A 20,454-nucleotide genomic window follows, 5' to 3' on the forward strand; every position below is an offset into this window, starting at 1 on the left:
TTTTTTTTTTTAAGATTTTATTTATTTATTTGAGAGAGAGAGAATGAGAGACAGAGAGCATGAGAGGGAGGAGGGTCAGAGGGAGAAGCAGACTCCCTGCCGAGCAGGGAGCCCGATGTGGGACTCGATCCCGGGACTCCAGGATCATGACCTGAGCCGAAGGCAGTCGCTTAACCAACTGAGCCACCCAGGCGCCCCTCTGGCCTCATTATTAAGAGAAAGATCTCCAGTTGGGATTTCTTAAACTTGAGCACGCACACGCATCCCCGGGGCAGGTGGGTGAGTGCAGATTCTGGTTCAGATGGGCCGGGGCGCGGCCTGAGCCTCCGCATTTGTAACCAGCGCCCTGGGGATGAGGCTGCCAGTCCACAGACACAGTATTCTGAGGGGCGAGACTTTAGGAGACCACGGTGCATCCAGGGTCTGGGGGGACTGCTGTCGGACTTCGCATCCCCCCAGTGGCAGAGGCGTTTCCTTCCTGGGGCAACCTCAGTGCCAGTGGGGAAGGGCTTGCTTGGCTGGGGGCCCAGAAAAGCACGGTGGGTAGTTTAGGTTGTGGGAGGCAGAGGCCTGGAGGTGGGTGAGAAAGAGGCTTCCAATCTTTCCAGCGAGTTCTTGGGCTGGGGTCTGAGTGGCGGTGACCATGGTTAAGAGCCCGGATGCTAGAAATCAGCCTGAATCGTTCTTGTTCACGCAAATTCTGGTATGCAAGAATGGGGCAGGTGACTGCCCGCTGTGGGCCTTCGATGGGAATCCTCACAGCACCCGCCTCATACCTGCTCAGTCAAGGAGGCTGGTGCCGACCCGCAACGCACATCCCAGCCCAAGGGTCAGGGTCCTGGAGGAAGAAGGAAGCGAGCGCCTCTGGGAGAGATTCCTGGGAGAGCGGAGGGAGAGTGTCACCGGGTGGGGCAGAGTTCAGGGGTTGACTCACCACGCTTTTCTACTCTCGCCTTCAGGAGGGGGGCCTCCGCCACCCCCACCACCTGCAGCACCTTCCACCTGGTCTGTCCAGAACGGTCCCGCCCCAGAGGAGATGGAGCAGCAAAGGAGGTGGGGCCAGCCCCTGGGTGGAGAACCTTACCAGCACCAGAGTTCTAGGATATTCCAGAACCCCTGCCTCCCAGAGTCCAGAACACTCCAAAGTTCGGTTTCCAGAATGTTCTTACTACTCCCAGGGGGCTAGAAATGAAGGGCTTTCAGAAAACCCCACTTCCTGGAGTCCGAGAAACACCCACACCCAGAGTTGCAGAACATTCTGACCCCTCAAATCCTGGTCCCCCACATTCCCAGAGTCCAAAAGTTGGTTGTTTAAGAGATCTTGGGCATTTTGTAATTCACATGTCCTTGACAGTCTGATGACTCCAATGCTAAGGTCTCGGTCCCACCCTGTCCCTACCCTTCCCCCATCTCTTTCCTGGGCCCCTGGGGGAGGAAGGCAAGGGTGGGGATTGGCAGTCAGCCTCCCTGGAGATCTGGGAGAGGAGCTGGGAGGTTGCTGGTCATCCTTGGGCCCCAGAGTGACGGCAGCTCCCATCACCCCTTCTCAGGCAACAGCCAGGCCCACCGGAGCACATGGAGCGCCGAGTCTCCAATGCAGGTGATTGCTTGGTGGCCTTGGGGGGGTGGGGGGGAGCTCCCCGAGGAGGGGGTGGGCCAGCTGGACAGCAAGGAGTGAGGCTCCTCTCTTAGCACCCTCCTTTTCTGTGTTTCTTCCAGGAGGCCCACCTGCTCCCCCAGCTGGGGGACCACCCCCACCTCCAGGACCTCCTCCTCCTCCTGGTCCCCCCCCACCCCCTGGTGCCCCCTCAGGGGTCTCGGCCGCAGGGCACGGAGCAGGGGGAGGCCCACCCCCTGCGCCCCCTCTCCCCACAGCACAAGGCCCCAGTGGTGGAGGAACAGGGGCCCCCGGGCTTGCGGCAGCCATTGCTGGAGCGAAACTCAGGAAAGTCAGCAAGGTGAGGGGGCCATGCGGGGCAGGATGTGGGGTGATGGCCCTGATGGAATAATGGGATGAGGCCAGAGTTTCTGGGGATGGGGGTGTCACAGGAGGGCTGGGGGGCCAAGAGGCCCACCCATAAAGCCCCCTCCTCTTTGTAATTTCTCCAGCAGGAGGAGGCCTCAGGGGCGCCCTCAGCCCCCAAAGCAGAGAGCAGTCGGAGCACGGGTGGGGGGCTGATGGAAGAGATGAACGCCATGCTGGCCCGGAGGTGAGCCTGAGCCTGGAGCCTAGAGCCGTCAGTGCCTTGGAAAGCTCTGGGAAGAAACCCCTCAGACCAGCAGTTACCACCTGGAGATTTCAGTTCAGTAGGGCGAGGTTGGGGGAGGGCTCAGATTCCCGCCTGGTTTGTTTCTTTGGGTGAAAGTTCCCTCTTTGACAGGCAGGTTTGGGATATAATGCTGGAGATTCCATTCTCCTGAGATGGCTGAGGTTTGGAACCACCTAGGTAGCCTCCAGAATGTTCTGAAACCCAGAATTGTAGGACCTCAGGGGGTCTCCCCTGAGGAGATCCTGCCTCAGAATCTTGGAAACTCAGATTCCTAGAATCCCAGCCGTCTAAGACAGAGACTTCCTCCCACTCTTAGGATTTTGTGATTCCCAAATGTGAGAATCGTAAACCACTCCAGTTGGAGAACAGCACTTTCCTTAACTTCTAAAAACTCCAGTTTCCTTAGCTTTGGAGAATTCCAGAACACTACACCTTAGACTCCACCTTTCTAGAACTCTGGTAAGAATTACTAGTGGCTGAGGGAGGGCTGAAGTCATCTGTTTTTGCCTGTCCCTCCTGCAGAAGGAAAGCCACACAAGTTGGGGAGAAACCCCCCAAGGATGAATCTGCCAATGTGAGTTAGGGGCTCTTCCTGCCATACGCACCTTAGGCTGTACCATTTGGGGAGGGCCGGGTGTGTGATAGGAATGGGCGGGGCTTGAAGCCGGAGGAGGAGAATGAGCCGTCGGCCTCATGACAGTTTTATTTCCCACCAGCAGGAGGAGCCAGAGGCCAGAGTCCCAGCCCAGAGTGGTGAGTGAGCCAGTCTAGCTGCTGGAACTCTTAAGTCAGGGTGCCCTGTTCTCACGTGGAACGCCCCCTCATGGGGGGAGTCTGTGCAAACAATGCTGGGGATTGTAGTCTCCTAAGAAGGTTCTTTGAACAGGGGCTGATGGGGCTGGGGGGAAAGATGGAGGCGGGGCATTCCTTGTCCCTGATCTCTTCCTGATTTGTCGCCTTTCCCCCAGAACCTGTGCGGAGACCTTGGGAGAAAAACAGCACAACCTTGCCAAGGTGGGCCATCCATGCTGCTCCTCCCCCCTCCCCGAAAAAGATGAGATTTGCCAAATTTGTAGGAAGGAACACAATGCGACCCCCGGAATGGGAAGCAGGGGAGGCAGACCCTCTCTCTAACCTCGTTTCTGTTCCAAACCACACCGACTCTCCTAGGATGAAGTCCTCTTCTTCTGTGACCACTTCCGAGGCCCACCCCTCTACGCCCAGCTCCAGTGATGAGTCCGACCTGGAGAGAGTGAAACAGGTAGCTTGGGGAGGGGCCCGGAGGGGGAAGTTTGGGGGCTAGAAAGGGGCCACAGGAAGAAAGGAGATCTGCGTCCAAACTCTTAACACCGACCTGCCCTGTGATTCTGTGAAAAGGCCTCAGAAACCTCAGTTTTCCAGCTTGAGAAAGGGAGAGATTGAATCAGATCAGGGATGACACACATACCACAGCCTCCTTTTTCCAGTGCCGGAGACAGACCTTACTAATCTATCACTGCAGTCATTCCTGATGAATACCCAGAGTCCTTTCCAGCACGCTAGGCCCAGGTAGCCAGCACCAACTGGAATTGGCAGGAGAGTGGAATGTATTTGCCAGCGCTGGTACTGGATGCTCTCCAGTCCTTTTCATCTGGCTCCAAGGATCCAGAATTTTCCCCTAGAATCCTCCAGTCACTCTGTGGCCTTATCAGTGATGTCACTGTGTGTGTGTGTGTGTGTGTGTGTGTGTGTGTGTGTGTGTGTTGGGGGATGGGGGGAGTCTTGAACCTTCTTCCTCTGGCCCTTCCGTCATTAAGAAAGGGCGGCTTCATTTCTGCAAGTCCAGGCACCCTTCCTCATTGGTTGCACCCATTATTTCCAGGAGCTTCTGGAAGAGGTGAGGAAGGAACTACAGAAAGTAAAAGAGGAAATCATTGAAGGTGAGGTTTTTATTTTAAACATTTACTTTGGAGGCATCGTGTCTCCCGGAAAGGGTCCCGTATGGGAAGGGAAGGCAGAAGAGGTTCTTCTGCCCCTGACCTCTGCCGGTTTTCTTCCAGCGTTTGTCCAGGAGCTGAGGAAGCGGGGTTCCCCCTGACCACAGGGCCCTGGAAGATCTCATATCTCCTTTCTGCACACCCCGCCTGTCACCCCGCTTTCCCTGCCTCAACTTGACTTGGAATTGGCTGAAGACTACACAGGAATGCATCTTCCCCACTCCCCGTCCTACTTGGAAAATTCCAAAGGGGTGTGGCTTCCTTGGCTCCACGCCCACACCCATACTGGCTGCTGATTGGCTGGGGAGGCCCCCACCCTTTGCTCCCTTTGGTCCTTCCCCTCCGCCATCCCCTTGGGGCTGGTTCCTCTGCTGGGGATGTACCAATTAACCCCACAGTAAGGGGGAAGGAAGGAGGGAATTTCACATTCCCTTGTTCTAGATTCACTTTAACGCTTAATGCCTTCGAATTTTTTTTTTAAGAAAAAAAAATATATATATATATTTAGGTTGTGGGGAAAGGGAAATTTTGTTTCTCTTTGGTTTTGATAAAATAGGGGTGTGGGGAGTTTTTAAATGCTGTACCCCAGGCTTGTCCCATTTGGGGCAGCTATTTAAGGGGGGGGATGACCCACCAGGCTGGGGGCACCTCCCTCACCCCCACCCCAGGGAGCTCCCTTCCCTTTGGCTCCTTCCCCTTTTCTATGAGGAATTAAGATGCTATAACTTTTTGGAACCTCAGTTTTTTGGTTTTTTATTTGGGTAGGTTTTGGGGTCCAGGCCATTTTTACCCCCTGGGGAAAATAAGATGAGGGAGAAAGGAAAAGGGGAGGAAACCTCTCCTCTCCCACCTTCACCTTTAGCTTCTTGAAAATGGGCCCCGATGGAATAAATCTGCCAGTTTTTTATAAATGTGAAGATTTCTGGATTGATTTCAAAGGGCTGCTCTGATGAGGATGGGGGTGGGGTGTGCCCCTCCCATAGTAATCCACCTTACCCTCCTCCTCTTCCTTCCCACCCTGCACCTGTTCCAGTTCCCACGCTCCGGCAACCAATCTACCACCCTGAGAAACCTAAGGACAGTCCCTCACTGTGTGGCATCGGGCAAGTCCCTTTGCTACCCTGGGGGCCTCAGTTTCCCCATCTGGGAAACACCTTATAGGATGGACTCTGCCTGGTTCCTGTGGGAATCCTCCCAGCTTCTCTGCTAAAACCAATGAGCCTTATACCCATTTTGCAGATGTACACCATGGTTCTCAGACACATTCTTAAAGATGACTTCTTTACCCCAGAGCTCCTTTAATTATAAAATACTTACAGTCTTAAAAAAATAGAATTCAGAAATCACAGAGCTCATACACACCCCCTTCAGTGGTTCAGTGGGTGGGCAGGGGGTAGGTGGGGTAGATAACCCTGCCTGGTTGGAATATTCCATTTGGATGGGGGTGGGGAACTTCAGGGCTGAGGGGCAGGTGGTCCCACTGGAGGAAGCCTTTGTAGGAAGGAGGGTGAGGGTGAGCTGGGTGACCAGTCCAAAGGCAAGAAGGAAGAAGGAATCCCTGAGTACTCAAGAGCGGGTTTGGATGAGGGATGTGACAAGTGCCCTCATGTAGTAGGGGAACAGGTGGGGGTTCCTATGAGGAGCTAGTAGAGGACAGTGGACAAGGACAACAGTAGGTCCAGAACTTCAGACAGGTAAACAAAGCTGAGACCAAAACACAGAATGGTTCATCCCTAGGCAGGACCGATTTTTCTACCCAGAGGACCAAGTCCTGCTGGAACAGACCACAGAAGGCGAGGAGACCCTGCCCAACCTTTCCATGGGTTATGGCACACACTAAAGTGGGGGTATCTGTTGGGCTGATCCACGGGAGGGGATGACCACCTGAGGTACCAATGGATGGTGGACTGAAGGCAGGAGCCATGGGGGATCTCGCTGGAGCTAAGACACTCCAAGATCCATCCCTCTCTGCCCCCTCCAAAGTGAGGTAGATGGAAAATGATGGGGCCCACAGTCCCCCGGGAGTTTGCATTTTCGTTACAATGGTCTTTACCGATGAAGAAGGGGGAAAGGGTGTTCTGGTGTAATGGATAATGGATGGGGCAGGAGAGCCACTCAGATAAGTGGACGTGTGAGTGACAGAATGAGTTAGCTAGGTCCGTGTGTCCTGCTGGCCCACCTAGTAGTGGATGGGTGGGATCCAATGGAAGACAATGTCTTCCCATTACAAACTGCTAAATCAGTGGACTAGGGGTGGGGGTGAGTTGGAGGGGGCGTGGGCAATGGGACTCCTGTTGGAACATTCCACTAATGGGTGGAGGAGCCCCTGCGGAAGGTACCATTGGGCAGGTAAGTAGGGACATGACCAAAAGCCCGGTTGCCTCAGCCCCAGTCCCGCCTCCCTTCTACCCCTAAAAGGGCAGGGTGGTTATTAGCTGGGCCGGTTCAGGAAGGGACAGTGTGGACAGAAGGTCATGTCGGAGACGTCACAGCCCAGACCACAGCCACATCGAAGACCAAGGTCCCCCGGCCCCCTATTCCTTGGGCGTTGCTTGGGGTGCGGACGGCGGGTCCCGGGCGCCGAGCTGGGCGCGCACCTCCCGCATCTGCGCCTGCAGCTCCACCACCGCGCTCTGCAGCGGCGCCGCCTGCACGCGATCCTGCAGCGTCTCCAGCGCCAGCGCCAGGCGGCCCACCTCGTTCCGCATCGCGCTCCAGGCGGCGTGCCGCTCCCTCTCCTTGCGCCCGCGCAGCGCCTGGTGGCGCCAGTACTCCAGCACCAGGCAGCCGCCGGCCACGACGAAGATGGTGACCTCGCCCAGCAGCTCGGCGCCCAGCTCGGCGGCCGCGTCCTCGTTCAGCGGCTTGACGGCGTGCGCATTGAAGCCCATGATGCGCATCTTGGCCCGCATCTCCGCCCAGTGGTACACTGCGGGGGAAGAGGGGGAAGGGATCTTTTGCGCGGGAGCCGCTGCAGTCCCCCCCCCCCCGACGCCTCAGTGTCCCGGCCGGAGCAATGGGGACACGGACAGCCAGAATCGCCGGCGTTAGGGAGTGGGCGCCTTAAAGAGGACCGGCGCAGCGGCCGAGCGGGTTATCTGGCCTGGGGTGGCCCGGAGGGCATCTTTTGAAAGCGTCCAGAAGATTCTGGCGAGCAGCCAGGGATGAGAAATGCTGCTCTGGAGGGGAGGTCCTGAGTGGGGGACCGCACCTCGGGGGGGGGGGTGTCACAAAAAAGCAGGTGTAGGGCGCCTGGGTGGCTCAGATGGTTAAGCGTCTGCCTTCAGCTCAGGTCATGATCCCAGGGTCCTGGGATCGAGTCCCACATCGGGCTCCCTGCTCCTTGGGAGCCTGCTTCTCTCTCTCTCTCTCTCTCTCTGTCTCTCATGAATAAATAAATAAAATCTTTAAAAATAAAAAAAATAAAAAAAAATAAAAAAAAAAAAAAGCAGGTGTAAAACTTGCTCCTTCAAGCTCCTTCCCCAGTGCGCTCGAGGGCCAGCCAGGATCCTCCCCGCCTCCCTTGAAGGTGGCGCTGACACTTTCCATCTCCCGAGGCGTGTTCGCTATGGGGTTTGGGGCTTCCGAAGGAGCTCGGGGCTTGAGCCAGGCTGTGCCAACAACTTCTTTACCTAATCACTTATTCAGGTGAATAAGGACTAGGAGCGTGTCATCGTCCATAAACACAACACAATCAGAGCTTGGGTGTTGAAACACCCCGAATCACTCCGGGAATAATTAATACCCATCCATAGATACAGAGATACTGACCGGGAAAATACGGGTCCTCGAGCTCATTAAGAAATGAATTTCTGAAAACATCGTATACTTCACCCCTGCCACAGCTGACCTGATTACCTTTCCTTCCTTTTTGGTAGAAGAGTAACTCATGCACATGGGGGGAATGATTTAGACTACATAGAAGGGGGTAGACTGAAAAACGGAAGTCTGCCTTCCCACCTCCAGCTTCAGTCCTGCTCCCACTCCAACCACTTTTGGTCTTTCCTGCATTGATTTCTTCTAGTTTAACCCCACGATGCCAAATAACAAGCCTGTACCTCCATTTCTTGATTCACTAAGTTGAATTTTTAAAAAAATATTCTGTTTTGAATGTTCTACTGCCATCCACCCTTATGTGACTTTATCACATATTCTATATCCTGTCCTTCCCCACTCTCAATTTTTACAGGTGATTTGAATTTAATTTTTTACTGTTTATCGGTAATCTTTGTCCTTGTAGATAATATGCCTATTGCCTGAACTTCCTGACAAGTGTACCCATAAGCATATTAATTGCCCTACCCTGCCCTCCACTCCCCCACCTCCTATGGTCAGTCCCCCATACTATTACTGTTACATTGCCACAGTATCTTAGTTTTCTTTTTCTTTCTTTCTTTCTTTCTTTCTTTCTTTCTTTCTTTCTTTCTTTCTTTCAGATTTTATTTATTTGAGAGAGAGAGAGAGCACAGAGGGAGAGAGAGAAGCAGACTGCCCACGGAGCAAGGAGCCCAACGCGGGGCTCGATCCCAGGACCCCAAGATCGCAACCTGAGCCAAAAGCAACCGCTTAACCGACTGAGCCACCCAGGCGCCCAGCCATGGTGTCTTTCTAAGGTTAAAATAAGTCTTCAGTGCTTTGTCCATAGACTGAGTCTGAAAATGAAAATATAGAGCGTGTATATAATTAAGGTTATGTAAATACTAATCGCTGTGAACCCATAACGAAGATGTAATTTTGTTTCTGCTTTCTGAAGCAGTAACAATTGGTGGCTCTAACCATGTCATGTCACATTTTAGTCTTTTCATACTTATTTTTATTTGTTTGCTTATTTATGTATATTCCATGTCCAATATGGGGCTTGAACTAACGACCCTGAGATTAAGAGTTGCATGCTCTTCCCACTGAGGCAGCCAGGTGCCCAGCCTTCTCATATTTAGAGTTTTATTTTACTGTATGCACTTTTTAGTTTTCCCTAGAGTGGTGTTTCTCACCACAAATACCGGTTATGACCCACCAATCCCTAGCTCACTATGTGACCAAGACCATCCAGCTCTTTGCTCCTTTTCTCTCTCTCTTTTTTTTTTTCCTATTCTCTTTATTAGTCAGCTGTGGACCCGTAAGCTATTTTCTGGGCCGCTGAGGGGCTGTCCTCTCATCCTGTCTTCACATTGTTCTCCTTCACACTGTTCCTCCTCTTTGAGGAACCGACTCTGTGAATTCCATTCTAGGTTGGCTGAAGTATCTCCCTAAGTACCTTTTTCAGAAAGGGTCTTGGTACCTAAGTATTTTGAATCTTTGCATATTTGAAATATCTTTTTCCACTTTCACACGGGACTAGAATGATAGTTTCTGGGCCAGAATTACTGGTTCAAAATCATACTCCTTGGGCACCTGGGTGGCTCAGTGGGTTATGCATGTGCCTTTGGCTCAGGTCATGATCCCGGGGTCCTGGGATCGAGCCCTGCCTCAGGCTCCCTGCTCAGCGGAGAGCCTGTTTCTCCCTCTCCCTCTGCTGCTCCCCCTGCTTGTGCTCTCTCTCTCTCTCTGTGTCAAATAAATAAAATCTTAAAAAAACAAAAAACCCACACACAAAAACCCAAAAAACAAAATCACATTCCTCAGCGATTTGCAGACCTTCATTACCTGTAATGGGCAGAGGGGCGTTGTTGACATTCCTGTGGCACTGAATGGGCCTATGAGTGAGTTTCCCTTATTTTATACCCCTCTATCTGAACCCTGTTTCTCTCTTTAGTCCTGGGAATTTTCCTTGTCTGTGCATCTAAGTATTAACCCTACCCAAACAGAGATCTGGTCTTTGCCCTTGGGGAATGTCCTGCCAGATAAGAGCACCCTTGTTTACCTGGAGCCTTGGGCCAGGCCAGATAATCTGTACTAGCAATGTAATTTATGGTGGGGGCTTTGGGCCATGTGGTATCAGTTCAGCCTTTAGAAAGGCTAGAAACTAAGGTCAGCCACACAGGTGGTAAATCTGGTCTCTATGCCCCATCCCCACTAAAACCCCTGGATGCCACGGCTCAGGTGAACTTCCCTGGTGGGCAATACTCCATACGTTTGTCATTCATCGTTGCTGGGAGAAGTTAGTTCTGTCCATGACTCCACAGGAAGAGGACAGCTGGAAGCTCACACTTGGAATTCTCTTGGGCTGTGTTCTCCGTGCCTCTTTCCTTGGCTGATTGTAATCTGTATCCTTTTGCTGTAATAAACTGTAACTAGGAGTATAACAGTTTTCAGTGAGTTCTGTGAGTCCTTCTAGCAAGTTATCGAAACTGGGGGTTGTTGTGGGCCCCCCTCGAACTTGCAGTTGGTGTCAGAAGGGTGGTCTTGATGAGCCCCTCATTTTGTACATCTTATGCATTTCCTGCTCTCCATTTCCCCTTTATATCTTCCGGAACAGTCTGAGGCGCCGCCTGCACTGACCCTCCACGCCTCTAGATGTCCCTCTTCTTGTTTTCTTTGCCCTTCTTCCTTCCACATCCTGTTAGATTTCATTAACTTTTCCTTTCAGAACATCTGTCGGTTTCAGGGGGGTTGGCTACCATATTTGTGATTTTCATAGTCTTTCTTTATTAAAACATTGTATTATAGAAGATCCAAACATGCAGACTAGTTTAGAGTCACCACTCAGGTGTATCACATCTACATCTTGATAAGTGAGCTAAGTGAGAACTCTGAGAATGTGGACCCATTGTGTTAACTGGAAAGCTACAGCTGAGGTTATGGTGCAGGGAACAGGGGGGCAGGCCCTGCCCAGCCAATGCCAAAATCAAGGCGGGATTGACACTGGGTGCTGACCCAAAGGGAGTGTCTCTCCTGGAGCCTTCTACGTCCTCCTTTCCCTCCCTGCAGCCCCTGCCCTGATCCAGGCCTCTTCCTCTCCCACCCTTTCCGCCTCCAACACAGCCCCCACAAGGTAGCCAGAAGAGTCTTTCTAAAGCACAGATCTGACCATGACCTTCCCCTGCTCAGAATGTGCTGTGGCTCAGTGTCCTCAGGAAAAAAGCCAAAGTCCCTAGCATGATTTTTAAGGTCTCTGAACATCTCTCCAGGGTGATCTTTGGAATGAACTCACCTGTGCCCAACCCCCTACCAACCTCTACTGTTTCCATACAGACTGTTTCCTTGTCTGAAATTAATTTTTACATGAGCAGCAGATATTTTGTGATAGAAGTGTGTGTTGGTTCTTTCACCCTGAACTGTTGGGGCAGGTAACTACTCAGCAGCAGGATGCTAATCTAGGACGCTTGCAGGAGATGTCAGTTCACTGGGAAGTCCCCATTCCAGAGCAGGCCAGGATGAATTTCTGTCGAGTACAAAGCATCAATGAGTTATGTGAATTCATTTTAGTCTCTGGTGGGCATGGTCAAAGTGAAAACTTTGGGGCTGGTTTCACAACAAGCTTCAACAAATGCCACCATTAAACAGCAGGGTGTTTTCTCAGACTGTGGCCTGGGGACAAATCAGGCTCCATCCTTGTGAATTTCAGAATCAGTTTATTAATTCAAACATATGCATACAGACATACACACAGCTTTTAGGTTCTTTAAACTGTATGTATCTAGTCATCTGCAAATAAAAACTATTTTTTCCTTCCCGATTCTTTTGCCATTTATTCCTTGGCTCCTTTGAGACATCAAAGAAGGAAGTATGATATTTGCTGTAGGATTCTACCAACTTGAGGAAGTCCACTCTTTTCCTAGTTTTCTGAGAGTTGTTTTTTTTAATCATGAATGGGTGTCTACTTTAATTAAATATCTTTCCTGTACCTACCTAAATGATAATAAGTCATTTCTTCTTTTTATTTATAATGAATTACATGGACTAATTTTTTCAAAATGTTAATAAGATTTCTGAAATGATAAATTTTCTTTTTTATATATTGTTGGATTTGCTCTCCTAAATTTTTTTTTTTTAAAGATTTTATTTATTTATTTGAGAGAGAGAGAATGAGAGACAGAGAGCAGGAGAGGGAGGAGGGTCAGAGGGAGAAGCAGACTCCCCGCTGAGCAGGGAGCCCAATGCGGGACTCGATCCCGGGACTCCAGGACCATGACCTGAGCCGAAGGCAGTCGCTTAACCAACTGAGCCACCCAGGCGCCCCTGCTCTCCTAAATTTTTTGAGGATACTTGTATCTTCTGTGCATGAGAGAGCTAGATGTTTGTTTTTGCAAAGTTCTTGTCAGGTTTGGGTGTTACGGTGATACTGACTTCATAATGCAGGTTGGGGTGTCTTGCTAATTTTTATAATCTCTTCAGAGAGGGTTTGTGGTGACTTGGAATCAATGGTAGTGTGAAAATATCAATTTTTCCTGAATTCATCCATAGACTTGGTATAATACCAAAATCTAAGCAAGTTCCTTTGTGGAAGTCGGGCTCCGTGCTCAGTGTGGAGTCTGCTTGAGATTCTCTCTCTCCCTCTCCCTCTGCCCCTTCCCCCACTCCTGCTCTAAACATACAAACAAAATCTTTTTTAAAAAAGGAGCTTTAGGGGCACCTGGCTGGCTCAGTGAGTAGAGCACACGACTCTTGATCTTGGGGTTGGAAGTTCAAGCCCCACGTTGGGCACAGAGCTTACTTAAAAAAAAAAAAAAAAGGAATTTTAGGGGCGCCTGGGTGGCTCAGTCATTAAGCATCTGCCTTCGGCTCAGGTCATGATCCCAGGGGATCGAGCCCCACATAGAACTCCCTGCTCCGCGGGAAGACTGCTTCTCCCTCTCCCACTCACCCCGCTTGTGTTCCCTCTCTCACTGTGTCTCTCTCTGTCAAATAAATACATAAAATTTAAAAAAAAAAAGGAATTTTATACAATTAAGAAAGTAAGAAGACTTAAAAAAAAAAAGAACTCTTAAAACTCAACATTAGGAAGATAAATAATCCAATTAAAATGGTCAAAAGGTTTGAACAGACATCTCATCGAAGAAGACATACAAATGGCCAATAAGCACATTAAAAGATGCTCAACACATTAGTCACTAGAGGTACACAAATCAAAACCACAACGAGGTACCATTTCACACCTACTAGAATAACTATAATCAAGACAACTAAAAACCCCAACTGCTTTCAAGGTTTCAGAGGGAAAGCAACACTCTTCTACCTCTAGTGGGAATGCCCAGTGGTTCAGCTACTTTGGAAAACAGTTTGGCACTTGCTTAAAAAGTTAAACATCAATTTACCATAAGACCCAACAAATCCACTCCTAGGTATCTACGCAAGAGAAATAACATACGTCCACATGCTTGTACACAAATGTTCCCAGTAGCATTATTCACAAGTGCCAAAAAGTGGAAACAACCCAGTGGCCATTGACTGATGAGTGGATAAATAAAATGTGGGTGTATTTATACAGTGGAGTATTATTAATACACAAAAAGGAGGGAAGCAGTGATCCATGCTACAACATGGATGAATCTTGAAAGCATCATGCTGAGTGAAAGAAACCAGACACAAGAGACCATATAGTGTTAATGGTTCCTTTTATACGAAATGTCCAGAACAGGGAAATCTCTAGAGACAGGAAGTAGATTAGTGGTGGCTGGGGGTGGGGGTGGGAGGGTCAGTGGGGCTAAGGGGTAGGGGTGAGGGGGTGGGGGGGTTGGGAGTGACTGCTAATGGACACACAGGATCTCGTTAGAGTGACAGAGATATTTCTAAGATTGAATTTTGGTCATGGTTGCACAGCTAGGTAAATTTATTAAAAATAACAAAAGCGTCCACTGGAAACAGGAATTTCGTGGCACGTAGATTACACCTCAATAAAGCTGTTTAAACAAACAGAACGGAACGCCAGGGTCTCGGAGTGTCTGCCCCTGAAATGGGCTGATTCTGTCATGAGGAGGGCTCTCAGACTGAAGACGACGGCTCCCTGCTGAGCCCAAGGGGGACCCCGCCAAACAGCAGTGGCCTCAGGAATGAGTGCTTGTATCTGTGGGGTGTTCAGTTTTCCAAAGTCGAAACCACTCTCCTGGTTTGGGGATGCGTCATTGTTGTCAGCCAGGAACGGCATGGAATTGAAACTGGAGAATCCCATGGCTTTCCCTAATGGGGATTACTCTTCTCCCACAACCAGCAGCCAGGGCTGCCATGGTGGCCCCGGGATGTCACCAGGGACCCAGGCTCCCGCTCTCTCAGCCTTACCTCCCTCATGATGGGGATTTTAGCCACATGCCCCAAAGATGCCTGCTTTCCCTCTGGGGGCCACATCCTCCTTCTAGGTGATAGGCAAGGCAGGGCTGGTCAGAAAGCATGTGCATCTGATCTCTCCCTTTTTATGAGAAAGCCACTGGGTTTCCTGAAAACCCCATGGAGCAGATTGGCCTCCATGTCATGGAGCCACCCTTCCCTGCGGGGTGGGGGGGTCCAACATTCTTGGCTGGCCACATGCTTACACCTAATCAAACTGGGGTTCTCATGATGGAGAGGCGGGGGAGAAGGGCGACTTGGCAAGAACCGGAGTGTGTGCCAAAGTGAGTGCTGCTGGTGGGCCCTCACCTTTCTCTTCAGCCCCCCCCCCTCCCCCGCCAAGACTGCTGCTCTCCAGCCCTGGCAACCAGCTCTCAGGCTCGTGGGCCAGGCTCGGCCATCTTGTCCCCTCTCTGGACCTGAAATCTTGAGCAAGGCTTCAAGGATGCTCCTCCCACTCCCTGAGCTACACTCACTGCGAGAAGCCACAGAGAAAACACATGTGCCCTCCACAGTCTCTGCAACCTGGCATCTGGGGTGGGTAGTGAGATCTCAAAAGCCGAGCAGTGTTTGCTTGGGGGAGGGGAGGGGCTTGAGCAAACTTGGGGAATGATGAAATGTGTTCACTATCTCACAAGGACATACGTAGGTCAAAAGTCAAGTTACACACTTTATATATGTGTGTTATATTGTGTGTCACGTACACCTCACTAAAGCTGCTTTAGGAAAAAAACCAAGGGAAGGCAGGATAAGCAGCTTAGAAACAGATAGAAGGATTGAGGGTTTGTTGCTCAGAGAAAAAGTCCTGACTCTTTAAAATGATCACAAGGCCGCATGTGATCTATCCCATTGCTGATTTTCTGGCCGTTCCCATTCAGTGCTCTCAGCCCCCTTTGCTCTCTCTCATCTCTGGGCTTTTGCATATGCCATTCCTTCTGCCTGCAACATGCACTCCTTCCCACATTCACCCTGAATTTTCAGGTCCTGGCTCAGATGCTTCCTCCTGTGGGAAGCCCTTCCTGACCACCCAGGCTGGGTCTGTCACCCTCCGTATGGGCTTTGCCATCCCAGCTCCAACCACTCTGAGTTGTCACCATCTGGGGAGCGGTCTGTCTCCCCCATGGAGTGGGAGTCCCAAGAATGCAGGGTCAAGAGTGCCTTGGTCACTCCTGTATTCCCAGCACAGCCTAGTAAGGGGCCAGGCACAGAGCAGGTACTCAGGGAATATTTATTAAAAACATCAGTCAATCAATCAGTCAACCAATGAATAAATAACCTCCCGACTACAAAAGAGCAAAAGGTACTCTTACAGTGGACAGACCCGGTGGTCACCACTTAAACCAAGTGGTCAAACTCAGCATCATCCATAATGGGACAAACTGACATCGTGACCGGATGAAGGTGTCATGGGACAAACAGAGCATCACCCACAGAGTTTTTCTGCTGAAAATGTTCACTCTGGGGCACCTGAGTGGCTCAGATGGTTGAGCGTCTGCCTTTGGCTCGGGTCATGATCCCAGGGTCCTGGGATTGAGCCCCGCATTGGGCTCCCTGCTCGGTGGGGGGCCTGCTTCTCCCCCTGCTCATGTTCTCTCTCTCTCTCTGTATCTTTGTGTCTCGAATGAATAAATTAAAAAATTTAAAAAAAGAAAAAAGAAAAAAGAAAATGTTCACTCTGAATCTAACCATGAGTCCAGAGTGTGGGTCATTTTCTGGAGGACAACTGAGCTGGAAGTTTTCAAAAATCCAAAGTCATACAAATCCAAAAAAGGCAGAGCTGTCCTAGATTTCACAAGATTAAAGAGATGACTATAAAATGTAATGTGTGGGCCATGACTGAATCCTGGGTTGGGTGGAAAAAAAAATCTATAAAAGACATTTTGACATTGCTAGAGAAATTCGAAAACAAGCAGTTTCTTAGATGACATTATGAAATTATTAAGAATTTTCTTAGTGCCGGGCGCCTGGGTGGTTCAATCGGTTAAGTGTCTGCCTTTGGCTCAGGTCATGATCCCAGGGTCCCAGGATCGAGCCCCGCATCGAGCTCCCTGCTAGGCAGAGAGCCTGTTTCTCCCTTTTCCTCTGCCTGATGCTCTGCCTACTTGTGCTCTTTCTCTCTCTGTCAAATATATAAATAAAATCTTAAAAAAAAAAAAAGAATTTTCTTAGTGTATAATGACTTTTTTGGATTGTGTGGGAGAAGGTCCTTATTCTTAGAAGACATACACTTAAGTTTTTAAGGGTAAAGTGCCATGACATCTGCAAATTACTTTCAAATGATTCAGTGAAAAAAAAATCTGTGTACGTATGGAGACATAGATAGAGACGTAAAGCATTATAGACTAATGTTTGTGTGCCCCCCGCCCCCGCCAGTATATATGTTGAAGCCCTAACCCCCAATGTGATGGTATTTGGAGGTGGGGCCTCTGGGAGGTAATTCGGTTTAGATGAGGTCATGTGGGTAGGACCCCCCAGGATGGGATTGGTGCCCTTATAAGAAGAGAAAGAGACACCAGGGGGCCCTCTCTCTCTCTCTCTCTCTCTGCCATATGAGCACACCGTTAGAAGGCAGCTATCTACAAACCAGGAAGCGGGACCTCACCAGGAACTGAATCTGTTAGCGCCTTGATCTTGGACCTCCCAGCCTCCAGAATGGTGAGAAAATAAATGTCTGTTGTCTAAACCCCCCAGCCTGTGGTATTTTGTTATTGCAGTGTGATCTTAGACTCACAGACATAAGCATGCAGATCCAAGATATCTGTAGGCCACAGACAAGGCACAATGTGAACAAGTGGTGAATTTAGTAAGGGCATCTGGGTGTTCATTGTATAGTTTTTTCCATTTTTATGTAGGTTTGACAATTTTCCGAATAAGATATTGGGGACAAGTAAACTGCAAAAAAAAAAAAGAGTATGTAAAGAAAATATACCAAAATGTAAGTATGTGCTGATGATTTCTGGCAGGTAGGTTTTATGATGGTCTTTATTTTTATTTTTATTTATTTTTTTTTCTTTTTTAAGATTTTATTTATTTATTTGAGACAGAGAATGAGAGACAGCACAAGAGGGAAGAGGGTCAGAGGGAGAAGCAGACCCCCCCGCTGAGCAGGGAGCCCGATGCGGGACTCGATCCCGGGACTCCAGGATCATGACCTGAGCCGAAGGCAGTCGCTTAACCAACCGAGCCACCCAGGCGCCCCTATGATGGTCTTGATTTTTAAATTTTCTCCTCTGAGGGCACCTGGGTGGCTCAGTCAGTTAAGCGTCTGCCTCGACTCAGGTCATGATCTCAGGGTCCTCGGATTGAGCCCCACATAGGGTTCCCTACTCAGCGGGGAGTCTGCTTCTCCTGCTTCCTCTGTCCCTCCCCCCACTTCCCACCTCCGCTTGTGTGTGCTCTCTCTGTCTCTCTCTCTGTCTCAAATAAATAAATAAAATCTTTAAAAAAAAGTCATAAAAAATAATAAAAATAAATTTTCTCCTCTGAATACTGGGGACTTGCTCAGTTAAATGAGAGATGAAAACCCAAAATGTACACATGATCAGATCCAGCAGTTGTCATTTCCAGGAATTATTCTTAAGAAACTAACAATGGAGGGTGCCTGGGTGGCGCAGTTGGTTGAGCGACTGCCTTCGGCTCAGGTCACGATCCTGGAGTGCCTGGATGGAGTCCCACATCGGGCTCCCTGCTCGGCAGGGAGTCTGCTTCTCCCTCTGACCCTTCCCCCTCTCATGTGCTCTCTCTCTCAAATAAATAAATAAAATCTTTAAAAAAGAAAGAAAGAAAGAAAGAAACTTACAATGGAATGCACAAAGATTTAGCCCAGGGCCCCTGAGGCCCAGCATGACTCTCTGGGGGAGGTCCTTTCTGGCTAATCACTAGGGTGGTGCCCTCCAGGGCAAGGAGAGGCTGTGCCATTGTGTGGTGTGTGGTGGGTCCATCTACTAAGTTTAAAGCTCTAGACCCAAGGTGCCTGGATGGCTCAGTCAATGGAGCATGTGACTCTTGATCTTGGGGTCGTGAATTTGGGTGTGGAGATTACTTAAAAAATTTAAAAAAACCCAAAAACATAAAAATAAAGCTCAAGAGGGGCGCCTGGGTGGCTCAGTTGGTTGAGCGACTGCCTTCGGCTCAGGTCACGATCCTGGAGTGCCTGGATCGAGTCCCACATCGGGCTCCCTGCTCAGCAGGGAGTCTGCTTCTCCCTCTGACCCTCCCACCTCTCATGTGCTCTCTCTCTCTCTTGCTCTCATTCTCTCTCTCAAATAAATAAATAAAATCTTTAAAAAAAAAAAATAAATAAAGCTCAAGACCCATGGGCAAGTCAGAGGGGCGGGGGGGCAAATTCTCAGGTCCCTTGTATACTGCCTCCTGTCTCCTGCAAGATTAAGCACTAGATGCCCACGGAAGTAACCTGCTCACTAACAGCTTGTAAAGACTTCCTTCCTCTCTCCTCTCACTTTCTTCCAAAAGTCAAAGGATAGCAGTAATTCATTCTCCTTGTAATTACCTTCCAAAGAGGGGAATAAGGGGCCCTATTTGCAGAAAAAAAAAAGTAACTCGATTGTTTAAGAGGTACTGAGTTTCTGTTTGGAATGGTGAAGAAGTTCTGCACAAAGAGGGTGGTGATGATAGTTGCACATTACTCTGAGTGTACTTAATGCCACTGAATTGTATACGTAAAATGGTAGAATGATCGCTTGTATGTTATGTACGTGTTGTCAATTTAAAAAGAAAAGATAATTTGGTAACGAAAAATGAGTCTCAGTACAGCTCTGTTTCACCCCCGACTGGTCAACAAGCATGGTGTACTGCCATGCAGTCCTGCCACCCAGAGTTAGTGCAGCCTCCACGGGGTGAAGGCTCAGTGCCACAGGATGGCTCCCACTCCAGGGAGCAGCCGTGAGTGGGGTTCCCAAGCCACCTGCACTTCTGACCAACTGGCGACAAACTCGGGGGCTCCTGCAAACCCCCTTAGGTTCAAAACTTTGCTGGAACCACTCACAGAATGCCTTGGCAACGTTATACCTACTACTGCAGCAGGTAAGGTGTAGGAGGGATCGTGGGGCTTCCATGGGACAAGAAGGCTTTCGGCTGGCCCTTCAAACATGGCTGCCAACCAGGAAGTGTCTCAGGCCCAACAGGTAGGCAAGAGGGATGGGATTACTGGCTATGTGACTGAACCAGAAAGTCAGGCTGGCTTCGTCATCTTCTTATGCTAGGTCTTCCCACCAGCCCCACCCACAGTCACCTCAGTAGCATAACAAAGGTATACTTATCACTTATGAATTTAACAAAGGCTTCTGAAGCTATATAAGAACCGGTAAAACTGGTTAACAGATATATTCTTTATTACCCTACAAAGACGAAGGGAGGTACTCAACACACTCCCCTGGAGGGCTCCCGCCCCACATAAGCTGTGGCTGCCATGATATGCACCAACCAGCGGCAGCCAGGTGCAGGCCAGTGCCCTGGAGCGGTGCCTGCTGGGAGTCCTGACTCCTCATCTTCTTTGGTAAGGGCCTCCCACCACCTGTCTCTTCCCACTGGAGGCTCCCCAACCTTCACATCTCTCTCTCTCTTGCAGCTCTCTTCCTCCTGCTGCTCCCATTCCTGCATGGAAGGCTCCATCCCTCCAGAGGTGAGCATGGTGTGGGGGACAGGAAGGTCTGATCCCTCTGGGGTGGCAGAGGATGGGAGGGCTTTCTGGGGAACGTCTGAGAGGCAAGTATGAAATATCAGCCAGTTCAACTGAGACACTGAATGATGAGCTGAGCCTCAGTCTCTAGAGGAACTGGGGGCCCCGGGCAGGGGCTGAAGGGCTCCAGCCCCCTGAGAAGCACAGGTTGTGGTCTCTGGAGGGGACCCTGGCCAGCTGGCTTTGCGTGGGTAAGTCAGGGAAACAGCAGGAGACAGGGTCAGAAGGTTGGGGCTCTAGCAAACTGGGACTGTGCCCACTTCAAACTCAAACCATAAAGGCAGAGGGGCCAGCCCTAGGACCCATTTGG

At 50.0% G+C, this 20,454-nt stretch overlaps 2 protein-coding genes across 2 annotated transcripts in view; one reads left to right on the forward strand and one right to left on the reverse strand.

Moving 5' to 3' along the window:
* The window catches only part of VASP (vasodilator stimulated phosphoprotein), a 68,043-nt gene extending 62,886 nt beyond the window's left edge, over positions 1–5,157 (forward strand). The window contains exons 2-11 of the mRNA XM_081807121.1: positions 958–1,053; positions 1,551–1,600; positions 1,720–1,958; positions 2,113–2,210; positions 2,793–2,844; positions 2,990–3,023; positions 3,239–3,284; positions 3,441–3,531; positions 4,132–4,189; positions 4,310–5,157. Of these exons, the coding sequence (XP_081663247.1) occupies positions 1,037–1,053; positions 1,551–1,600; positions 1,720–1,958; positions 2,113–2,210; positions 2,793–2,844; positions 2,990–3,023; positions 3,239–3,284; positions 3,441–3,531; positions 4,132–4,189; positions 4,310–4,347 (723 nt within the window). The 5' untranslated portion in view covers positions 958–1,036 and the 3' untranslated portion in view covers positions 4,348–5,157. The remainder of the gene's footprint in view (positions 1–957; positions 1,054–1,550; positions 1,601–1,719; positions 1,959–2,112; positions 2,211–2,792; positions 2,845–2,989; positions 3,024–3,238; positions 3,285–3,440; positions 3,532–4,131; positions 4,190–4,309) is intronic.
* Positions 4,909–20,454, reverse strand: part of OPA3 (outer mitochondrial membrane lipid metabolism regulator OPA3) — a 60,957-nt gene continuing 45,411 nt past the window's right edge. Inside the window, exon 2 of the mRNA XM_081807122.1 lies at positions 4,909–7,175. Within this exon, the coding sequence (XP_081663248.1) occupies positions 6,781–7,175 (395 nt within the window). The 3' untranslated portion in view covers positions 4,909–6,780. The remainder of the gene's footprint in view (positions 7,176–20,454) is intronic.

Source organism: Leptonychotes weddellii, chromosome 16 (genome assembly GCF_054177405.1).
Source record: "Leptonychotes weddellii isolate Sample4059 chromosome 16, ASM5417740v2, whole genome shotgun sequence".
Classification (NCBI taxonomy): Eukaryota; Metazoa; Chordata; class Mammalia; order Carnivora; family Phocidae; genus Leptonychotes; species Leptonychotes weddellii.